At 41.2% G+C, this 22,030-nt stretch overlaps 1 protein-coding gene across 1 annotated transcript in view; it reads right to left on the reverse strand.

Annotated features, from left to right (window-relative positions):
- SCEL (sciellin) overlaps nt 1-22,030 on the reverse strand; it is a 44,225-nt gene that overhangs the window by 16,608 nt on the left and 5,587 nt on the right. Inside the window, exons 4-9 of the mRNA XM_088136617.1 lie at nt 17,654-17,722; nt 10,869-10,937; nt 6,887-6,946; nt 6,448-6,495; nt 3,509-3,568; nt 2,468-2,527 (exon numbers count right to left, since the gene is read on the reverse strand). Of these exons, the coding sequence (XP_087992743.1) occupies nt 2,468-2,527; nt 3,509-3,568; nt 6,448-6,495; nt 6,887-6,946; nt 10,869-10,937; nt 17,654-17,722 (366 nt within the window). The remainder of the gene's footprint in view (nt 1-2,467; nt 2,528-3,508; nt 3,569-6,447; nt 6,496-6,886; nt 6,947-10,868; nt 10,938-17,653; nt 17,723-22,030) is intronic.

Genomic DNA, 22,030 nt, shown 5'->3' on the forward strand with positions numbered 1-22,030 from the left:
ATAAGGAAGTTTGATAATAAATAGTTGCATAATGCATGCTTTGGTATTTGGGAATTGAGTAGTAGAGCCAGAAAACTTTCATATCATGATATTCTATGTTTTCTTTCTAGATACTGAACTGGAACTGAAATAGACACTAAACCTTGATCAGTTTCATCTTTGACTTCAGTGGAAAGTGTCCAGATTATGGCTTCTTTAGAAACGAAAGTAGAAAGATAATTTAATTAAGAATATTGTGTTTTCATTGCTTTTAATAAATCAATTACAATCTTGGATTTATCTGCATTTTTTGTTAGCCAATTTAAAGAGGGAGAGAGGGAGGAATCCCAAGTATCACGAAAAAAGTGTTTATTTGGCTTGCCACATTTCAGAAAATATTCCTTCTTCAACAGCACTGTACACAGGTAGTCCTTGCTTAACAACCACAACTGGGGCTGGAATTTAGGTCACTAAGCAATGTGGTCATTAAGCAAATTATCACATGACCGCTTTGTTTAGCAACAGCAACTCCAGTAGTCCCAGTTGCTGTCATTAAGTGAACGCCCCATCATTAGGCGAAGCAACTTCCTGCCAGCTTCCCACAATTAAGTCAGTGGGGAAGCCAACAGGAAGTTGCAAGCCCCAGGAGCTGCTGGGTGGGGGAGGGAGTGAGGGAATGTGTGGGAGGGTCAGTGAGGGTGTGCAGAGGTGCGGTGCGGGTCAGGTGTGCAGGGGCCTCAGAAACACTTGGATTTTCAGCCCCAGAGTGAAGAGACTTCTGAAGCCTCTCCACTGAGGCTGAAAATCCCACTTGGATTTTGGCACAGAGCTTTTTCAGCCAGCCCCCAGAGACGAGAGGGAGTCCTCTCGGCAGGCGACAGTGGCTTGCAATTGCCAAGCGCCCCTCAATCCTGTGATTGCAATTTTTAATCTTCTCTGCCAGCTTCCCCAGAAAGTCAATGGGGAAGCCAGCAGGGAAGGTTGCAAGCTGCTGCCACCTGCTGAGAGGACTCCCTCTCGACTCGGGGCTGGCTGAAAAAGCTCCGTGGCACAATCTTGCTTAAATTTTGGCACGGAACTTTTTAAGCCAGCCCCCAGGGACGAGAGGGAGCACTGCAAAGGATGGGGGAAAAAAGACTGCTTTCAGCTTTTTTCCCTTCTTTGCAGCGTGAAGCCAGCCCTGCCCCCTCCCAGGAGCTCCAAAGAGGGCTTTGCGGTGGGAAGAAGGAAAAAAAAGGCTGCTTTTGGCTCTTTTCCCCTTCTTTGCAATGCAAAGCCAGCCCTATAGGGCCTAGCAGCTAGGCCGGGCATGCCTTATCAGCAGTGGGAGCAAGAAGACGGTGGCAAAGATCAGCTGGGGTGACAGAGTGCAGGGTGTCAGGAGGTCAAAAGGGCAGATGTAGGGGATAGATGGGTGGGTGGGTGGAGTAAAAGTGCCCTTGTGGTTGTAAGTGTGGGTAGGTTGCCAAGCACCCAAATTTTGATCACATGGCTGTGGGGGCACAGCAACAGTCATAATTTCGGCCACAGGACATAAATCTCTTTGTTCAGTGCCGTTACAATGTCAAATGAATCAGTCTCTGAATGAATGGTCATTAAGGGAGGACTACCCATAAACAGAAATAATATAATACAGAACAAAAATGACTTACAACATGCCCAAATTATAACAATATTGATTAAAAGGAGTGTTTCTTATCTGCATTCAAAACAATTCAGTAAAAATCTAAAATGGAACAACTTCACGTTACAGATATAATCACTCAATTTGACAGAGATTAAAAAAACATTTTAATCTTTATTTGTAGAAATCAGATGTCAAAGACAAGAATACTATGAGCATAAAAATATCTTTACACACACACATTTTTTTTTTTTGTGATGCTTTCAAGTCAGGTTGACTCCTGGCAACTATCTGGGCAAATCCCTGCAGTTTTCTTAGCAAGATTTCAGAATTGGTTTGCCACTGTCTGCTTCTTCCTAGGGCTGAGGGAGAGGGACTGGCCCAAGGTCACCCAGATGGCTTTGTGCCTATGGTGAGACTAGAACTCACGGTCTCCTGGTTTCTAGCCTGGTGCCTTAACCACTATGCCAAATTGGAAGAAGAAAGGATATGGATTAAAAATCAATTAAACTACTACGCAGTGGCTATGCAAATAGTGAAGGTAGAGGTTGTGATCACCTGACTGAAGCCTCTTTTGTATGTGCTTTGACATCCTGTGCACATAACAAAAAGTTGCAGCTCCAATCATATGGAAGCAACTGCAATCTTGACTTTTTTTACCTTCCCCGTGGATGCCCGTGGAACAGTGAAACATATAGCTTCATAAAAGAAGTAGAAATTGACTTAACACCCTAATCTTAAACATAAGATTCACTAGAGTTTTGGGCGTGGAGGGTGGAATAAGGAAGAACACGGTATTTTACACTGTTTTCAAAACTAGATTCTGAATGTAATACAGATTTTGGATTTGAGTGTAAAACTTACTCCTTTCTGAGCTGGTTAGACATATGATTCACTTTGATGAGATCATTTAGGTCTTGGTATCTGCAAAGATGAAACAAGGCAGTTTACCTCTTTGTATATTTTTGTGCATTTGGTACCTGTGGAAAAGAGTTTTCACACAGGAGTAGATACTTACTTGCTCTGCTCTCTGCGTACCAACTTTGGGGATTAAAAGGAACACTGCCCTGGGGCCGAAAGGTTATTGTTTGATATGTGATTTCCTTTGGGATGCTCTTAAAACCTCTTAAATGGAGCCAAGGGGCACCTCATTTGTATTTTTCTATGTTTATGCGAGCGTCAGGAGAAAAAGTAGGCCATTGCATGGGAGGAAGGAAAACTGCTGCTTAGCTGTGGCCTGGTGTTAAGAGATGTACCCAGAAAACAGATGAAAATAAGAAATAGAAAATGGTTTGGAGCAAAAACTCATGGCCTGCATAGCAGGAGAGCTACAACAGAAGGGTGAAACTGGGTTGCTGTAGGGAAGGGAACGCAGGCTACACCCTAACCAAAAGAAGTCAAAAGATTCTCAATCCCTAATCAGCTGCTGGTAAAACATCCACTGTTATTCAAGCTTAATCACACTGATAAAATCATAACTTGGTAATATCAAAGACACTAGACCATCAGAATGCTGGAGAATTCATCTGTCCCAGTTTTGTCCAATAGGCCACTCTGTAGTACAGAATGAGGATGAGAGGGTAGGTGATCTATAAGATGGGAGTGTATACCACTGGCGGTACTTCCTGAATGGTTATTGCCCCACTTTTGTCAAACCTCTTGAATTACAGCTGAAAGTCCTGACTTCGCTCCCATCTGGGTGTGTTTCCTTTCAACTTCAATGTGGTGGTGTATAGAGGCCAAATGCCAAAACTTTGTTCCAATATTTCTGGTCCTGACTGTAAATAAAGTAAGATTCGCTTGGGGTTTTGTCAGGCAGGGGACTGGGAGGGACAATGAAAGTTACTGTTTTCAACACTAGATTATGAATGTAATATAAATGCCCAGTGTGGCTGCAAATCTCACCTCCTGTCATGCTGCTCAAATGTACAATTCACTGTGATGAAGTCATCCAGATCTTGGTGTCTGCAAAGATGAAACAAAGGTAATTTATTCTTAATATATTGTGAAATTAAACTGATATAAGGGCGTAGGGGGAGGAGGAACTTCCAGTTCCAAGCAGCACACCTGAAGGTTTAGCCTCCTACAATCTTATAATCATTTTTTCTATGTTACTTACCTTATACGATCTGCAAATTACAGTAAAAACCCGTTAGAGGTTAAAACATTCTATGTGTGCATTTTCAAAGCAGGAAACGTAACCTCAGCAAGAATTAGTGAAGCAAGTTTAATTACTTTAAAATAATAGCATTTATTTACATGAAATAAATTATAGGGATAGCCAAAGTTGAACGCCTAGCTGGCTACATGCTACCAAGAAGAGAGTCAAGAGCATGTACTCTCTGCAAGTGTCCCTGGGAAGAAAAGGAGAAGGAAGTGACCTCAGACAGCAATCTTATAGGCAAAGAGACACGTAGTGATAGACATTGAAAAAATTCTTATCTATCTAAACTCTATTGGAACTTTGGTAGAGGAGGAGTCATGTAAATTTAATGTTTTCAGTCTACAGCTCCTGGGAACTGAGCAAAGGAGTAAGGAAATTCTGCTATATGGTGCCTACCTTCATATCATTTTGCTATTCTTTGATTCAGGATTTCCTTCTAAATATGGGGCTATGTGAAACTTCAATTAGGTATTTTCATTAAAGCAGATCTGATTGAATTTTCAAATCCAATCAAGTCTGTGAACTGAATCAGGAAGTCAAATTGAATTACCAAACTAAAGTAGATGCCTCAAATTGACTAGATTTTCCAAACTGATTCAGAGTATTGATTCAGAGCAATGATCTAAACAAAAGTGATTATTTGGATCAGACTGAACCCCCAATAAACTGTGCATGAAATAGAGACCCCCCCTCCTCAACAAAATATGAAATAGGAACTCCCCCTTCAACAGTTTTAGGTTTGATTGCAATAAGTGTTTTCAGGTTACTGCTTCTTTAGAAGCAAAACAAAACCAGTGAAGGAAGCCAGAATCAGTGACATATTTCATATATCTGTTTTAGCTTTTGTTTCAATATTGCTCTTTTTTAATCAGCATTTTTTATTCTTAGTCAACCACAGTATTCCTTTTTATGAGATGTGATATAAATTTGACACATAGATGACGGATTAAACAATATGGCTGCATGGTACTAAGTAGAAAAGAGGATATGTATGTATTAAACTTTCAACAGGCAACATGGAACTCTCTAAGTTCACAGAGGAACAAGTTTAATGAATAAAGCAATTACCACCACTTTACCAATGTAATAGTTTTTCTAAGGGAAGGAACAATGGAACACTTTTTTCAAACCAGATTAAGAACACAACATAAATGTCTGATGTGATTACAAAATCTACATTTTGTCATGCTTGGTAGATGTATGATCTACTCTGATGAGGTCATTCAAGTCCTGATGTCTGCCAAGATGAAATCAAGTGAAAGATATTAACATGCATTGCATTTTGATTAACTCAGGGAGACATCCAACATCAGTTATTAGTATCACCCTTCTATTGCTAGTGTAAATCTAAAAATGTTAGAATTGTGTTAGAACTGGACTCTTCTACAAAAACATGATATTATAATATTTATGTTGTTGTAGATCTCCATTCTATGTATGGTGAGCATGTTTTGTAATGAAAAATCTATCATTTTCAGGCTACAACTTCTGGGAACTAAGAACTGCAATAGGGGAACACTGATATTATTGTAATATCTGTGTTTGTCTTGAAACCTAATGTTTTCCTTCTAAGGCCCAGTCCCCACTTAAACCTAAGCATGACACACACATGCCCTGGCTCAGCCTCATTCTGCCAACTTGCCTTTGTCTCCAGACCATGAGGGTGGGAGGGGGGCAAACGTAAGTCACTGTTAGCTGTACCAGTACTGCAAAAATATTTTTCCTCTTCTTCTGACTGTATCCAAGTACAATCTTAAAGAATATAAATTCTGTTAGTGACTGGCAGTGCCTTGAAACAGCCATTAAAAGCAAGACAGCGTTCAGCAGAGACAGCAAATTTCATGCCCTACAGGTAGTCCTCATTCAGCGACTGTTTACAACAATGCTGAACAAGTGGTACTTACAACCAGTCCTCAAAGTTCCGGCAGTCCTATGACAGTTGCAGTGTCTCATGGTCATGTGATTGCCATTTGCAACTTTCACTGACAGCTTCCAAGGAGTTAATGGGGAGACTGGCAGGGAAGGTCACAAGTCACTCTGGTAAGTCTCCCACACCCAGCAGCACTCACCCCAGCCCTGCTGCACTCATAACTCACCAGTTCCTCGTGTACCCTCCTGTATCCTGAAGCAGCCACCCCAGCCCTGCCACAGTCACACTGCAGTGCACCTTCGCACACCCTGCAGCAGTGACCTCTAGCCCTACAGTTTGCGCTGCGCCAGCCCATCATGCACCTTCTCACACCCTGTAGCAGCTACCCCCAGCCCTGCCACACACATACCATGATGGCCACTGTGGACCCCTGCGCACCTCCCCCACTCAGCAGCAGCCATTTACCTGCCTGGTCTGCTTGTGAGACATCTGGGATTTGCAACTTCCTGCCAGCTTCCCCACTGACTTTGCTTGTTGGAAGCCAGCATGAAGTTGTGAGGAGGCCCTTGCTTAATGACCTGCAAACCTTGCTTAATGACAGTAACGGGAACTGCTGGGATTGCTGTCGCTAAGCGATGCAGTCACAGGACTTACAGTTTATGACTGCATTGCTTAGCGATGGAAATTCCGGTCCCAATTACCGCCGTTAATCAAGGACTACCTGTATACTTTTCTGCAGCGTCAAGGATGGTGGGAAGCGGTATAAATTAGTAGCGAAGGACCTATACCAAAAACTGAATAGAGACTTACTCCTCCTCACTGTTATCTTTGACTGCAATGAGACTGTCCAGGTTGCAGCTTCTTTAAATATGAAACAAAATCAGTACAAAGATATTTGTATTCCTTTTAATATATTTGTTTTAACATCTGAATTAAAATTCTGGATTCTATCAGCAAGTTGCTATTATTATAGCAACACTGACATTATTTTAATAAAAAGATGAGTTATAAATTTAACAAATAATGTATATGAATACTATAGCTACATTTGGAAGGAAAAACATATGCATATGTATGCATTAAAATTCAGTAAGGAAACATGAAAGTATAACTATTGCCTCCTTATCAATGGTTAGATTCACATGGTTTTTTGGGGTGGGGTGAGAATGACAAGGGAAAATTAAAATAATCCTCTTTTCAAAAATTAGATTAAATGAAATCTAGGTGCTGATTTGACTTGAAGACTTACCCCTTGTCTTGCCATTTAGATGTAGGATTCACTTTGATGAGGTCATCCAGGTCTTGGTACCTGCAAATTTGAAACAAAAGCAAAGGTGATTTATTCTCATTATAGTCTAAAATTTACTTGATAACAGAAGCAAAACAGAAAAAGCACCACCAGTCTCTAATAGCTGCATTCTAAAGGCTATGGATGTGATTCTATCTTCCCTACCTTTGTACAATTTTACAAGCAATTTGAAAGACAAACGCTACCAAGCATGGTCCTTCTAAGAAATCACTGACATTTCTTGATAATTTCCACCTTCAGAGGATGGCAGAAGGCACAAAGGGAATAGCTATCCTTGGCTTTATTAATTAATAGGAACATTCAATTGGAAAAAAGGAAGAGCAGATACTTTGTAGGAAAGTGACCATGTGTAGTGAATAGGCAAGCCCTCTTCTAGAGGCAACTGCTAAACTTTACTCAAAATAAGTCTCACACTGTTGCAACATAAGATCCACATCTTTTGTATGTGTGTTCAATAACATGACACACATACAAAAGGAATGGAGCTTGTGTTGTGTCAGTTTTGCACTACTTTTGTATGTGTGTCATCCCTCTCTACAGATGGCCCTGCCCTCCTCTCCCACATTCATCATCTGGGCTCATTTCACCCATCTATCAGCTTTTCAAGGTAGGTCACATAATGAAACAGACACTGCAAGGGCTACTAGAACTCTGTTGTTGTAAGGCGTAACAACAGAATCCGGAAAGCCTGCCAGAGTCTCCTTCTGCCCCCACTTATACCATATAGAATCAAGGCAGGGTTATTTTGAGTCTCTTTCTCATGGTCCCTCTTTTCCCAGGGCTGAGATGTTGTTTATTGTCTCTTTTATCTAATGGATCTTGCCTTCTTTGCACCATCACAAGATGGATGGCTGATTCCCAGACATGAAATCAACCTATTTAACATGTAAGCCATGTCTGGGAACATGTAGGTGAGCAAGGAAGCCCAGTCCGAACAGTCCCAGGTGAGGCAAAAGGGAATACCCTCAGTGCCTCCATCTCTGGGGGGAAAGCCACTGTTTTCAGGATGAACTGAAAGAGAAAAGGAGGGGAGTCTGAAGACAAGAGAGCCTCTTTTAAGAGGAAGCCTGGATCTTCCCCCCCAAAAAAGTTAAATTTAAATCAGGAAGAGGATTTTGGATTCTGTGAATTGTCATTTGGGCAGATACAGGGGAACAATTTGGCTAAAACCCTCCTCCAGGATTTTATGCTTTATTTTAAAGCAAGCCCAACAGGGAAATGCCCTAAAGGGTTTTGTGCTTGTAATTGTCTCTAGTTTCAGGGTCTGTTCATATGGTATGTGGGCTTTTTGACATGGTCTTCCAGTCATCTGAACTGTCTTTTATACCATCCTATGAGATACAATTTCTAAGATTCTGCCACTGATTTTAGCAGAAATAACCACTATTAGAGAAAATAATCCTACAGTGATTTTAGCAGCACTGTAGGATTATTTTCTCTAATAGTGGTTATTTTCATAGAAAACTTATACTGAAATGAAAAGTTTTATCCCTCTTCTTATTTTTAAAAGTTCACAATTAATGCTTCTTATATTGTTCTGACTCTCAAGGGAAGGGGGCACTGGCACATGTAAAAAAAAAGAGGCAGTGCTTCAACCATGTGGTTGTCACCATCTTGATTTTTTGATGTACGGTTCAGGACTATCTTACAAAAATTTCAATATCTCGGCTTCTCTAGTGAGGCATTCCTAATGATGGGCTACGAACGTGCACTCAGTGAATTCAAACAGCATATCAAAGATCTGGAAATCCAGCAGGATCAGTCTGCTTTGTCTAAGAATGTTTTTTTGAGCAGTCAAGCCTTTTGTTATGAGCCAGCAAGATACCTAAATTACATCACTGTCCCCAAATTTTGGAAGGCACTAACTCTAGCAGGTGTAATGCTCTCCAAAAGCAGTTTTGGAGGGCCGATACAAAAAAGTCCCATATGAGCTGAGATCGTGCCCCTGTGGACAAGGGGCTATTGAAACTATAGCACATGTCCCGTTATACTGTATATTCTATAAGGACTCACAAACCCATTTAATAACTCCTCATCCGATAAAATATCCTGGGAATTCTGATCTTTTTTACGTCCAGTTGTTGCTATCTGATCAGAATGATTTAGTTTCCCTGAACGTACCTTAATTTTGTTATACTGTCTGAAAAATTAGGCAGATTTTGACTGCCCACTGATGATCCCACCAATCTATAAATATATTATCATGTTCTGTTCACTTCATTTAATGTATTTTTAATGTATTTCAATGTATTTTAATGTATTTTTATTTGTAATTCTGGTCTGTGACCATAATAAAGATGACTACTTTTTTGATCCTGCACCACAGATGCATCAGAATGCAATGCACTCTACATAGAACTGCCCATAGAACTATCCAGAAACTGCAACTGGTGCAAAATGCAGCTGCCTCATATTAACTGGGATCCTATATTCTCATATAACACAATATTATGGGAGCGGCATTGGGCATGGAATAGATTCTGATTGAATCTTAGGAAAAAAAAATTCCCAACAGAAAAAACAGTTCAGCAGTGGAGCCAATGACCCTGGAGGCAGTGGGCTCCTGTTCATCAGATGTGTTCAAGCTCCATTGAGGGGCTGTTAATTTGGATTCCTGCACTGAGCACGGAGTTGAAGTGATAGTCTAAATGGCCCCTTTGAACTCTGATTCTATGAAAATTATGAGTTTGATATTCAAAGTATAAATTACATGAAACCTTACTAAGTCATCTATTAATCTTAACTTATAATTAAGATAACTTTAGTTTTTGACAAAAGTGAATCTGCTGGAATGATTAATATGGTACTAAATCCATTTCTGTGTGACTCCTACCTTTAACCCCATCATATTGGAACTAAATAAGAGTGAGAAATAATAATAATATTTGAGTTGTGTAAAATAGACTTCTGAGACTTACCCTTCATTTTTATCACCAATGGCTTTTATGTCTTGGCTCCTTTAAAGATGAAACAAAACCAATGGGATTAAAGATATTTCAGTGACCAATTAGTTACAATTATAAATTGTCTAAGCCTCATGGAATATTTATAATGGGATTTCCATTATGGCAACTTACATGTATATATTTACAACTCTATGTGCTTGTTATATTAAGACTGGGGCTGCTAAGACCACTCGATTTCATAACTAAATGAGAATGTGATTCTGATTCTTTCTGGACAAGACTCTGCATGATTCAAGGTTTTACACAACTCACAGGTACAAACAGCATCTTTGTTTGACTACACATTCCCCATCTGCCCTGCACCCACTTTTGTAGTCCCAGATAAGCAAGCTTGTACCAAAGGAATGACATGGCTGCTTGGAGGACCTTTAAGCCCATCAAATGGCTAGTGTAAATGTGTGGGGATGGGTGAGGGTGTAGTGGGGTTGTATTTGGGATTTTTATTCTTGTAAGCCACCCAGGGTCACCGTGAGTTGGGCGACCATATAAATTGCTTAAATAATAATTACTACTTTAGTGGGTCAAATCATATAGGCCTGCTCACATTTGTTTTGACAAGAGATAGATACATATAGATAAATATAAATGTAGATATAGATATTTACAGCAGGAAACTCATTTCATCCTCAGAAGAATCCCATATGGGTTACTTAGTTCACCTTACTAGTTGTTACACTGAGATGACATGTAAAGAAAATACACTGCAACTCCTACCTTCTCGTTCTCTCCATAGTGGCATATAAGGATACAGTAAGTTTATACGTTAGCATAAAAGTTACTGGGCCATACCTACTCATTTAATATTTTTTAAAAAACACTAACTATTTTTCTGAGATAACTCAGAATATTTATCCAGATCTGAGGAAGGCAAACAAGCTGTAACTAAATTTAAAAGATCAGTCTCAGAAAAGTTACAATCCTCTACCAAACCGGGTGCATGCTCAGTGGATACATACCTCTTATTTATCCTGCTGCCTAAGACAGGTGGGCTATTTGCTTTATCAGCATCACTTCTGCCAGGAATCCTAAAGAGCAAAGTTAGTTTTCACATTAGGTATAAACTAGTTTTTGTTTTAAAAAAGTTGGCCTAAATTAAAACATCTAAAGCTAGTATTTCCTTGGGAAAAAAAAAAACATTAGCTCTTCCATGCAATTCTCCAGTGACCATGAGAACAGCACCAACATGTTACTGTTTGAAAAGTTTTTCTAATTTAATAAAATATTTTAACTGATTAAGATTCTTGAATGACACATTCTTCCATAGCAGTAAAAACATTAAACTACACCACCAAGCCCTTTAACAAAGAAGCAAAGTACCTCTGCAGTTAAAGTGATCCCTTACCACTTCAAATGGAATAGGTTCCATTAATCATCATACATAATTGATTGGGAAGTTTACTATAACCTGAAGATATCCATCATATACAGGGAGTGTTTCCAGTGCCCTTTAAAGAGGTGTTAGTGCACCCCTTCCTCAAGAAGCCTTCCCTGGATCCTACCATACTGGACAATTTCCGTCCAGTCTCCCTTTTTGGAGAAGATGGTTGAGAAAGTGGTGGCATCACAGCTCCAAAGGGTCCTGGAGGAAACAAATTATCTGGACCCTTATCAGTCAGATGTCAGGCCCGGTTATGGAATGGAAATGGCATTGGTCGCACTTATGATCTCTGGTGGGAGTGGGATGGTGGAAGTGCGACCAACCTTGCTCTCCTTGATCTCTCAGCGGCTTTCGATACTCTCAACCACGGTATCCTATTGGGACGGCTCAGGGAATTGTGGGTGTGTGGCACTGTCTTGTGCTGGTTCACCTCCTTTCTTCAGGGCCGATCCCAATCGGTGGTGATAGGGAGTGAGAGGTCCCATCCTCGGCCCCTCCTCCGTGGGGTGCCGCAGGGTTCAGTTCTCTCTCCGCTCCTTTTCTACATCTACATGAAACTGCTAGGTGAGATCATCCGTCATCATGGGATGAGGTATCATCATAATACCTCGGTTCACGAACGCTTCTGTTTGTGAACAGCAGCGTTCCATTCGTGAGCTCCGCATCGGGTGACGAACACGAACCGCGGCCATCTTCCCTGCTCTGACACGTGGTCGTGGCTTTCTCTAGGCAAGATCACGGTCGCAGACTTACACTTGCTGTGAAGCTTTTTGGTGTTGCCTCAAGCAAGATTAGAGTTCTCTCTCTTCATACTGTACTGTACTGTACTGTGTTTCATATTTTTGTGGTTAAAAAAAAAACACATATGGTTCAGAACGGATTAGCCTTATTTACATTGAACCTTATGGGGAAATTTGATTTGGTTGGTGACCAATTCGGTTCATGACCAGAATCATGGAATGAATTAAGTTTGTGAACCGAGGTACCACTGTATATATCTCCATCCCTGGTGAGGTAAGTGATGCCATGACCTCCCTCTCGCGGTGCCTGGAGGCTGTAAGGATCTGGATGGGGAACAACAGGCTCCAGCTGAACCCTGGTAAGACGTAGTGGCTGTGGGTTAATGGCTCCTCTGTATCCAGGACATTGTCACCGTTGGTGCTGGATGGGGTAGCACTGCCCCAGACAGACCCAGTGCATAATTTGGGGGTCCTCCTGGACTCACAACTCCTGCTCGAAGAGCAGGTGGCAGCCGTGACCAGGAGGGCTTTTGCACAACTCTGGGTTGTGCACCAGTTATGCCCTTTCCTGGATCAGGATGCCCTTTGAACAGTCACTCATGCCCTTGTTATCTTCCAGATAGACTACTGCAATGCACTCTACATGAGGCTACCCTTGAAGAGTATCCAGAAGCTTCAGCTGGTCCAGAATGCAGCCGCGCGAGCTATTTCTGGGGTCCAAAGGACCCATATAACACCATTGCTCTGTGAGCTGCATTGGGTACCGGTTTGCTTCTGGGTTCAATTCAAGGTGTTGGCTATCACCTTTAAAGCCCTATATGGCATGGGGCCAGGTTACCTGAGGGACCGCCTCTCCCTCACGATTTCAACCTGTCCCACCCGATCACACAGAGAGGGCGTGCTCCGGACCCCCTCGGCAAAAGAACTCCGACTAGCAGGGTCCAGAAGGTGGACCTTCTCTGCTGTAGCCCCTGCCCTTTGGAACATCTTGCCCCTGGAGGTGAGACAGGCCCCCTCACTCCCCGCCTTTCAGAGGGACTTGAAGACCTGGCTCTGCCATCTGGCCTGGGGTGGGGAGGGAGGTCATCAGATGTGGGGTTGGCTAGCTCCCTAGAGGCCTGGTGTTGCTATCATCGGCCTCCTGGATTTTTTTCCTTTTATTTTTGTAAACGTGTCTTGTTATAAATTTTAATTGTATATTTATTTATTGTTTTAATATGTTGTGAGCTGCCCAGAGTCTCCCATTGGGGGGAGATGGGCGGGGACAAGTTTAATAAACAAACAAACAAACAATTCCCTCTAAAACACAGTCATTACATCAAACCAAAGAGGGAATTATGTTTAACACTGATTTTCTTTAACCCAATAAAATTACACCAAAGAGAAAGCACAAGCCCTTTTCTGGCCTTTATGGACTTTAGAGACCCGCTTCCTTTCCTTTGGAGCAGCTGCGCCCGGCGGCCAGGGCGGCAACCGCTCTACGCTGGGGCAGCATCCCCAAAGGAAGCTATTTTTGCACCAGCCTCATTCTGATGCATGCACAAGGGCGACAGCCATCTACACCCATCACGTGTTTGTGGTTGACTTAACCGAGGTCATGGAACTAATCCGATTTCCTGCATTCCCATGACACTGAAACACAAATCCTGCACGCTCACGGCTAAAATGGCGCTGGTTCAGCAGGTCACGCGAAGCGCAGCGGTCGGCTATTGGCTTCCGTCCAGGGACTGAGCGAGGACACGGTTGGCCTGCGCTGTTCCCGCGCCTCCAAGTTCAGCAGAGGGGAAGGAGTGCCATGAGCGTAGGAGCTCCCAGCTCGCAGCCACAGCAGCCCTGGGTCCATCTGCGCCGGGAGCAGCTGGGCAGGCCGTGACCGCTGCGTTGAGACCAGTCGGGAGAAGCCCCAGGCCCTCGGAGGCGCCTGCCGGAAGACGGGCATGACGGGACTCCTCTGTCGGCCCTCCCCACGAGAGCAAATCGCGCGGCAGCTCCACCTGTAGCCGCCCACGCCATGCCCAGCCCTCTTTCCGCTGCCGCAGCCCTGGCCAAATCCTCATTTATCACGGATGGTGTAGTGACTCCTGCAGTGTGGAGGGTTGGACTTGATGATCTCTTAGGTCCCTTCCACCTCTATGATTCTATGACGGAGTCATTGGCAAAAAATATTTCCTTGTCTTCCACTGAAAAGATGCAGTTATCAGATTCCTGCTATCAGGACTGAATGCAATCCTGTATATATTTACCAAGAAGGGAAAGCAAAAATCCGGCAATTAGAACTTTCGATATCTGCAATTCAAGGCACCGTACAGTGGTACCTCGGTTCATGAACTTAATTAGTTCCGCGATTCTGGTCGCAAACCGAATTGGTCACGAACCGAATCAAATTTTCCCATAAGGTTCAATGTAAATACGGCTAATCCGTTCTGACCCCTCCGAATTTGGTCGACAACCGATTTTTGGTTATGACCCGAGTCAAATTTCCCCATAAGGTTCAATGTAAATATGGTTAATCCGTTCTTAACCATATGTATTTTATTTTTAAACCACAAAAACATGAAACAAAGTACAGTACAGCACAGTATGAAGAGAGAGGACGCTGACCTTGCTCGAGGCGACTTCTGGCGTGGAGGACAGGAAGGTGGGTGGGGAGGCAGTTATTGTTTGGAGGGAGAGTCCCCCTCCAAAAGGACATCGGGGAGATCTCCTTCAAGGGTTTCCTCTCTTCTTTGTCTCTTAGCTGCACGCTCAGTTCTGGGGAAAAATCTGTCTAAAGTCAGTTGTTTTTTCCTGCGCTGCATAACCCTCTGGAAATGAGAGACCACGTTATCATTCATCAGATTCAGCACTCTGTTTGTTACAGTTATGTTGGGGTGGTGCTTCTCAAAGAAATCCTGGCACTCATTCCATTTTTCCATAATAGATTTAATCACGTCACTGCTAACCTCCTCCCTGTCTTCCTCTTCCTCAGTGGAATGCTCCTCACCAAGTGCTTTCTGCTGCTCACTCTGGAGTTCTGCAAGTTCTGCCGTGGTCACCTCTTCCTTATGGTCCTCAACAAGCTCTTCTATGTCTGCACCATCGACAACCAGACCCATACTCTTGCACATGGACACAATCTCCTCCACTACCTCTGCATCAGACCCTTCACAGTCACGTTCAGTGACACATTCTGGCCACAGTTTCCTCCAGGCTGAATTTAAGGTCCGGTAGGTAACATCTTCCCAGGCTTTGTCAATGAGGCTGATGCAGTGGAGGACATTGAAATATTTCTTCCAGAATTCTTTCAGAGTCAAGGATGTTTCTTCAGTGACATTGAAACACCTGGTGAAGAGCGCCTTTGTGTACAGCTTCTTAAAGTTGCAGATCACTTGCTGGTTCATGGGCTGCAGAAGAGATGTCGTGTTCGGGGGGAGGAACTTGACCTTTATGAAGTCGTATTTGGCGTCCATATCATCCACCAAGGCTGGAGGGTGTGCCGGGGCATTGTCCATCAGAAGAAGGCACATTTCAGGCAGTTGGTTGTCAGAAAGATATTTTTTAACAGTGGGTGCAAACACCTCGTGCACCCATTCCATGAACAATTGCCTTGTGACCCAAGCTCTCGCATTGGCCCTCCACATGACAGGTAGTCTGGCCTTGTTCACATTGTGTTCCTTGAATGCACGAGGGGTCTGGGAATGGTACATTCTTAATCTTCAGCTCGCCGCTTGCGTTCGCACACAGCAAAAGGGTCAATCTGTCCTTCATGGGCTTGTGCCCTGGCAGTGCCTTTTCCTCCTGCGTGATATAGGCTCTCTTTGGCATCTTCTTCCAGAAGAGCCCTGTTTCATCGCAGTTGAACACTTGCTGAGCGACGTATCCTTCCGCCTTCATGAATTCCTCAAATTCTTTCTTGTAGGCTTCTGCAGCAGCCTTGTCAGAACTGGAAGGCTTACCATGTCTTGTTACACTGTGGATGCCACTTCTCTTGCGGAATTTTTCAAACCAGCCTCTGCTGGCTTTAAATTCTTCACTTGCTGCACTTATAGAGGGATTTTTTTGCAGTAAATCACTGTGCAATTTCCTGGCTTTTTCACAGATCATAGCTTCACTAACGCTATCACCTGCCAGCTGTTTCTCATTCAGCCACACTAACAAAAGTTTTTCCACCTCTTCTAGCACTTGTGTCCTCTGCTTGGTTAATGTCGTTACTCCTTTTGCCACATCAGCTCCTTTGATGGCATCTTTATTCTTCAAAATAGTCGAGATTGTCGACTTCGCCATCTTGTTCTCCGAGCCCAGATCAGTCACATGAATACCACGATCGTGCTTTTCTACAATTTCCTTCTTCAATTCAATGGTTATTTTCTTCAAACCCTTATTCTGATCAAGCTTGCTCTGCACCTTTTTCGGAGCCATGCTAACAAGCACACCAAAAAGCTTCACAGGATGTCTGTTTGCCACCGCGATCTCGCCTACAGGAAGCCACAACCACGTGTCAGCAGGGAAAATGGCCGCGGATCCTGTTCGTAACCCGATGCGGAGTTTGCGAATGGAGGCAAAATTTTGCGGCCGGAGCTGTTCGTGAACCGAATTGTTCGTGAACAGAAGCTTTCGTGAACCGAGGTACCACTGTATTAACTTCTGGCCATACAGCTGTTAAAGTAACAGGGTGACCTTATAGCAACTCGTCTATTCCACACCATATAGGGAAAAGCTATTTCTTTCTTTTCTAGTAAAGAAATGAATGCATTTTCTTTCTTTTTGAATACACTTTACTGTTAACTCACTCTTTGGTATCTAAAGTTAAGCCATGCAGCGTAAGACGCTAAACTAATTTGGACCATATTCCTATGAAGTTAACAGATTATTTGACAATAATTATTTCACTAAGCAAATGAAATGGGAGATGATAGCATTTTTCTATATTAAACTGGACTTGATTTTAACATCCATATCTTTGGTATACACATTTTGTTTTTGTTTTTAAAAGGTATCTGTAGGAGCCAAACTAGTTTGTCACCGTCTGTGATATTTACTATCAATTTTATTTCCTACCCATCTTTCAAATTGCTCTGAGGATCATGTGTCTTCACAACAGCATTAGAAATTAGCTTAGACTAATCTAGAGCTGCCAGATCTGTGATGCAAAACAACTACTGTATGAGATGGTAGCAAACAGTTAAACTTTTCTATACCTCTTTGCTGCTGTCTAGTTATTGTAGCCCAGATCTGATAACCCTGGAGTAATCACATTTCATGTAAGGCTATTTAGCCTTTCCAAACCTTCAGGTGCATTGAATCTCCAATCCTCTCCTTATCTGATCTGTTTCATAAAATATATTGACTTAAGTCTGCCTTATTTTTAAGTACACATGTATTGGATTGCATTGCAAGGTGAGCTTAAAAACTTAGCAGAGATGTTTAACTCAAATATGTTAATTTTTAAATATAAATATCATATAAATAATAAATATAATTAATTAACAATTTAATAAATATAAATAATGTAAATATATGTTACATCATAGTCACAAAATGCAAATGAAATATTTAAATTAATAAAGCTTTTTTAACAACTGAAGTTTGTTTTCATTCAGATTCCATAATATAAAGCAAAACCCAGTATAAATTAAATTTTTACCTGTCTAAAGTAGTATCAGATCTATATCGATTAAGCAAAGCTTTCTCATCATCCTCCCCTTCTGGGTTCCTATTATTAAGAAAGGAAGATTAATTCATGATAGCTAATATTTGTTAGTTACCATCTCACAGAGATATAACAGTTGCCAGCTGATTAGCTTCTATCATAAAATTATCTTCTGAACTATGGAATAAATTAAAATATTGCAGCATCTCAGCTAAGATGTAGATAATATATTTTCTTTAAGTAACACACGTTTAATATTACAAAATTATCTTCAGAATTAAGAGTGTTATAAACAAGAAGTGTGAAATATACATTATTATAAGCTTTTGTTATTTATGACTAAATTATGTCTTAATTATATTCTATTGCTTTTTAATTAATAACAAAAGATAAAACAGAACACCATGATAATATTGTTGGAGATATATACATTGTCAAAGAGAAATGTACTTTAGAAAAAAGTGAAAGAAATACGACAAAAAATAGTATGATAGTCATTATAACAGTAAGCAGTTACAATTCTATATATACATCTAATGCAAATATTATTCAAGTACATATATATTTCTAATATATTTATATGACTATCTTTTTTTTAAACTACTGTATTTTGTATAAATGACTCCCATTATACTTGTCCATATAAAGTCTACATCTATAAGCAATCCGCTCGTAAGTGGCAAGTGCAATCAGGTCTTCAATCCATTGAGTGAATGGGGCCGAGCATTTATCTTTCCAATGCTGCATTATCAGTCTTTTGCCCATAGTAAGGGCACGGAGAATCCATTCACATTGTCCATTGTCAAGTTCCATGTACTAGGTATGTAATTCAAGAGAATATTATCCTCTGAAAATTTAGCTTTTGTCACACAGTCACATTTATATGGTCTACTATTTTCTCCGAAAACTTAGTAAGTACAGGACGTTGTAAAAACATGAGTTTTAAAAAAGCATTATCCTCATTACATCTCCAACAAAATGCTGTCTTAGACAGTTCTTTTCTATACAAACATAATAGAGTCCAATAAATTTTAAATATTATTTTTTGTTGTATAAATCAGAGTTTAAGGTCCATTGACACTCTTGCTATAGAAGTTAAGACACTCTCCCATTGTCTAGACCAGCGGTCCCCAAACTTTTTGGCACCAGAGACCAGTTTCATGGAAGACAATTTTTCCACGGACTGGGGAGGGGGATGGTTTTGGGATGATTCAAGTGCATTACATTTATTGTGCACGTTATTTCTATTATTATTATTTCTATTATTATTATTATTATTATTATTATTTCGGTGGGAGGAAATACTGGCAGCGCTTTGCGTGGGGATAGAAATTGGTTGCTGGTCGGGACTTGTCCAGGGAGTCTCCGAAGAACCAGACGCAATTGAATGGATTAAAAAAAAAAAAAAAGCTTGTGGGCTTACCAAAACTGTGACTGAGACAAGTGCGCAGTGCGGGAAGGAGGCGTGGATGGCAGTGGTAAATAAAATAATGGGCGGGCCACGCACGGAGTAAAATAAGTGTTGAATTCTGAGTGCGCAACCTAGATCCCCTGCATGCCCAGTTCACAGTAGGGTTCGCGCTCCTATGAGAATCTAATGCCGCCACTGATCTGACAGGAGGCGATGCTCAGGCAGTAACGTGAGCGATGGAGAGTTCGCTCACTTTCGCTCACTTGCTGCTCACCTCCTGCTCTGCGGCCCGGTTCCTAACAGGCCATGGAACGGTACGGGTCCATGGCCCGGGGGTTGGGGACCCCTGGTCTAGACAATATAGGTAATTCTTTATTCCACTCATCTCTTAGCATCTGCATATCAAATTGATTTATTGATAACAAATATCAATATTCTTGGAATCGAAGAACTCCATAAAAATTTTCTAAACAAAGAACTTATTTTCTGAAAATATTTTCCAGATATTTGAAAAGGAATTCCTCTCAGATTATAAATTAATCTGAATAATACATTTTGAGAGCATTCACCTTTCCTGAAAGGATAAGATATAATGACTCCCATCTATCCATATCTAAAGAAACCTCTTCATATATTTTATTTATATTACATGTTACTGAGTTATATCTTTGGTATGCACATACTTAAATATTTAGTGAATTCAGTACAAATACTGAATTGATATTCCTTAAATGGATGGGTAACCAAATTTTCACCTATTGGCATCAACTCCAATTTGGATATAGTAGCATATCCTGCTATATTACTAAAGGCATCTATCATTTGCATCACACTGGAGTGTGAGGTTTAGAAATAAACAGAATAATGTCATCTGCATATAAAACCAGTTTATGTTCAACTGAATTATGTACTACTCCATAAATCTCCTCATGTTGTCAAATAGCACAAGCCAAGGGTTCCATGCAAATATCAAAAAGCAAGGGTAAAAGTAGACATCCTTGTCTAGTTCCTCTAAATAATGGGAAAGTAGCAGAAAGCATACCATTAACTTTTACTTTAGATGTGGGCGACTCACATAATATCTTGACCCATTTTATGAATTTCAGAGGAAATCTGAGTCTATTTAGTACGGCAAATGTACCGTTTACATATATATTTTGTCGAAGGCTTTTTCAGCATCTAATGATAAAATTGCAAATTAACCTAATGTTGTCTGCTTCTTGCCTAGTTTTTATAAATCCTGCTTGATCATTCTTAAGAGGAAAAAAAGAAAGGTGTGATTATGTGCATAGAAATAAAAGAACAAGCAAGTGACATTGTTAAAAGAGATTTTTAAAAATCTTTTTAAAAAGGTAAAGAAAAGAAAAAGAAAAATCAGAGAACTTGATGACTTCCCAGAGGAGATGGCATGGTGATTTTATCTGTCTTCTTACACTGAAAATTAATGACTAAATTATATCTTAGTTTCAGTTAATTTATCCTGAATCCAACTCACAGTAACATTGATAATATTTATTTATTTATTTATTTATTTATTTATTTATATTTCGAATTTAGATACTGCCCATCTCACAAAGAAGTGACTCTGGGCAGTATCTAAATTCAAAATATAAATAAATAACCTTTCACAGCCATATTTTAAAAAAATATTAAATAACAGAATAAACATAAACATATGTGCAAGGTCTAAAAGCAGTCCACTAGAATAAGGCCAAACAGATCAGCCAGCAGGGCACATTCAACCTCCAGGGGTTAAAAAGGGGTAACAGCTTTTATAGGGTAAAGTCTATAATGCTTTACAAAAGACTAGCAGAGTCAGGGCCACCTGAATCTCTACAGGGGATGCTGTTTCAGAGGGCGTGCACTGCTACAGAGCAGGCATGATTAGGTCCCACCAGATGACACTCCCTAATAAAGGGGACCTGGTTCACAAAATAAACCTGTGCAAAGGCTCTGTTAGCCATCACTACCACCTGCACCACGACTGCCACCTCCAAACTGCACACCAACTCTGTCTGAAGGAGTGCAACCCCATTCAAAGCATGAAATGGAAAGTTTCTGCATCTGCAGAACTGCAAAACCCACAGCTGCTTAGCTTTGCCAGGGTTGAGCCAAAGCTTGTTTTCCCCATCTAGACCCCTCTACACCCTGAGAAAGAACCTCAGCAATATCACATGGTCAGTCTGGGGCAGAGATGTATAATTGGGTATCACTGTCCAATTATACATGAAGCTCAGTGGCTTCATGTAGATGTTAAACAGGAACAAGAACAATAAAGCCCTGAGGGACCCCACAAAGCAGGGGCCTCAGGCTCAATCTCTTTCCTCCCCACCATCAAAACCAATTGGAACTGGCTGCAGAAAAAAGTGGAGAACCATCACAGCACTGTGTCTCCCACTCCCAAGCCCCTGAGGCAGTCCAGAGGGATACCACAATCAATGTACTGAAGGCCATACAGAGATGTACTCCATCCTGAACCTTCCAGAGATCATCTGCAACTGTGATCGATGCCATCTCAGGGCTATAACCAAGTGTGAATCCCAACTGCAAAGGTCCAGATAATCTACTTCCTCCAGGTGCTCTGGAGCTGCAGGCTGATTGCCTTATCTAAAAAGGGGAAGTTTGGAAACTATGCAAAAATTGTTTGGTTCAGTCATGGCTTCTTGAGGAAGGAGCAAATAACCACCTCTTTGCACCACCCCCTCCTGCAAATAAGTATTAATCACCACATAGACCCAACCACATCATCTCCCAGGTGGTACTGACTAGCGAAAAGGGACATGAATCTAAAACACAGTTGGCTGAACTCACAGTTTCAAAGGTCCTGTCTAGTTCATAAGGGCTAACAGGTTCAATTTCTTCCCAGATAACAGGGTAAAAGAGCATGCCTCAGGCACCTTCATAGGATATGTACAGCCAGATACCAATTCTGAGAGAATCCAACCAACTTTATTCAACAG

This window comes from Python bivittatus, unplaced genomic scaffold (genome assembly GCF_059951505.1).
Source record: "Python bivittatus isolate LINGU-HERP-01145 unplaced genomic scaffold, Pbiv_v1 ctg000060_np1212, whole genome shotgun sequence".
In the NCBI taxonomy this organism is placed as follows: domain Eukaryota; kingdom Metazoa; phylum Chordata; class Lepidosauria; order Squamata; family Pythonidae; genus Python; species Python bivittatus.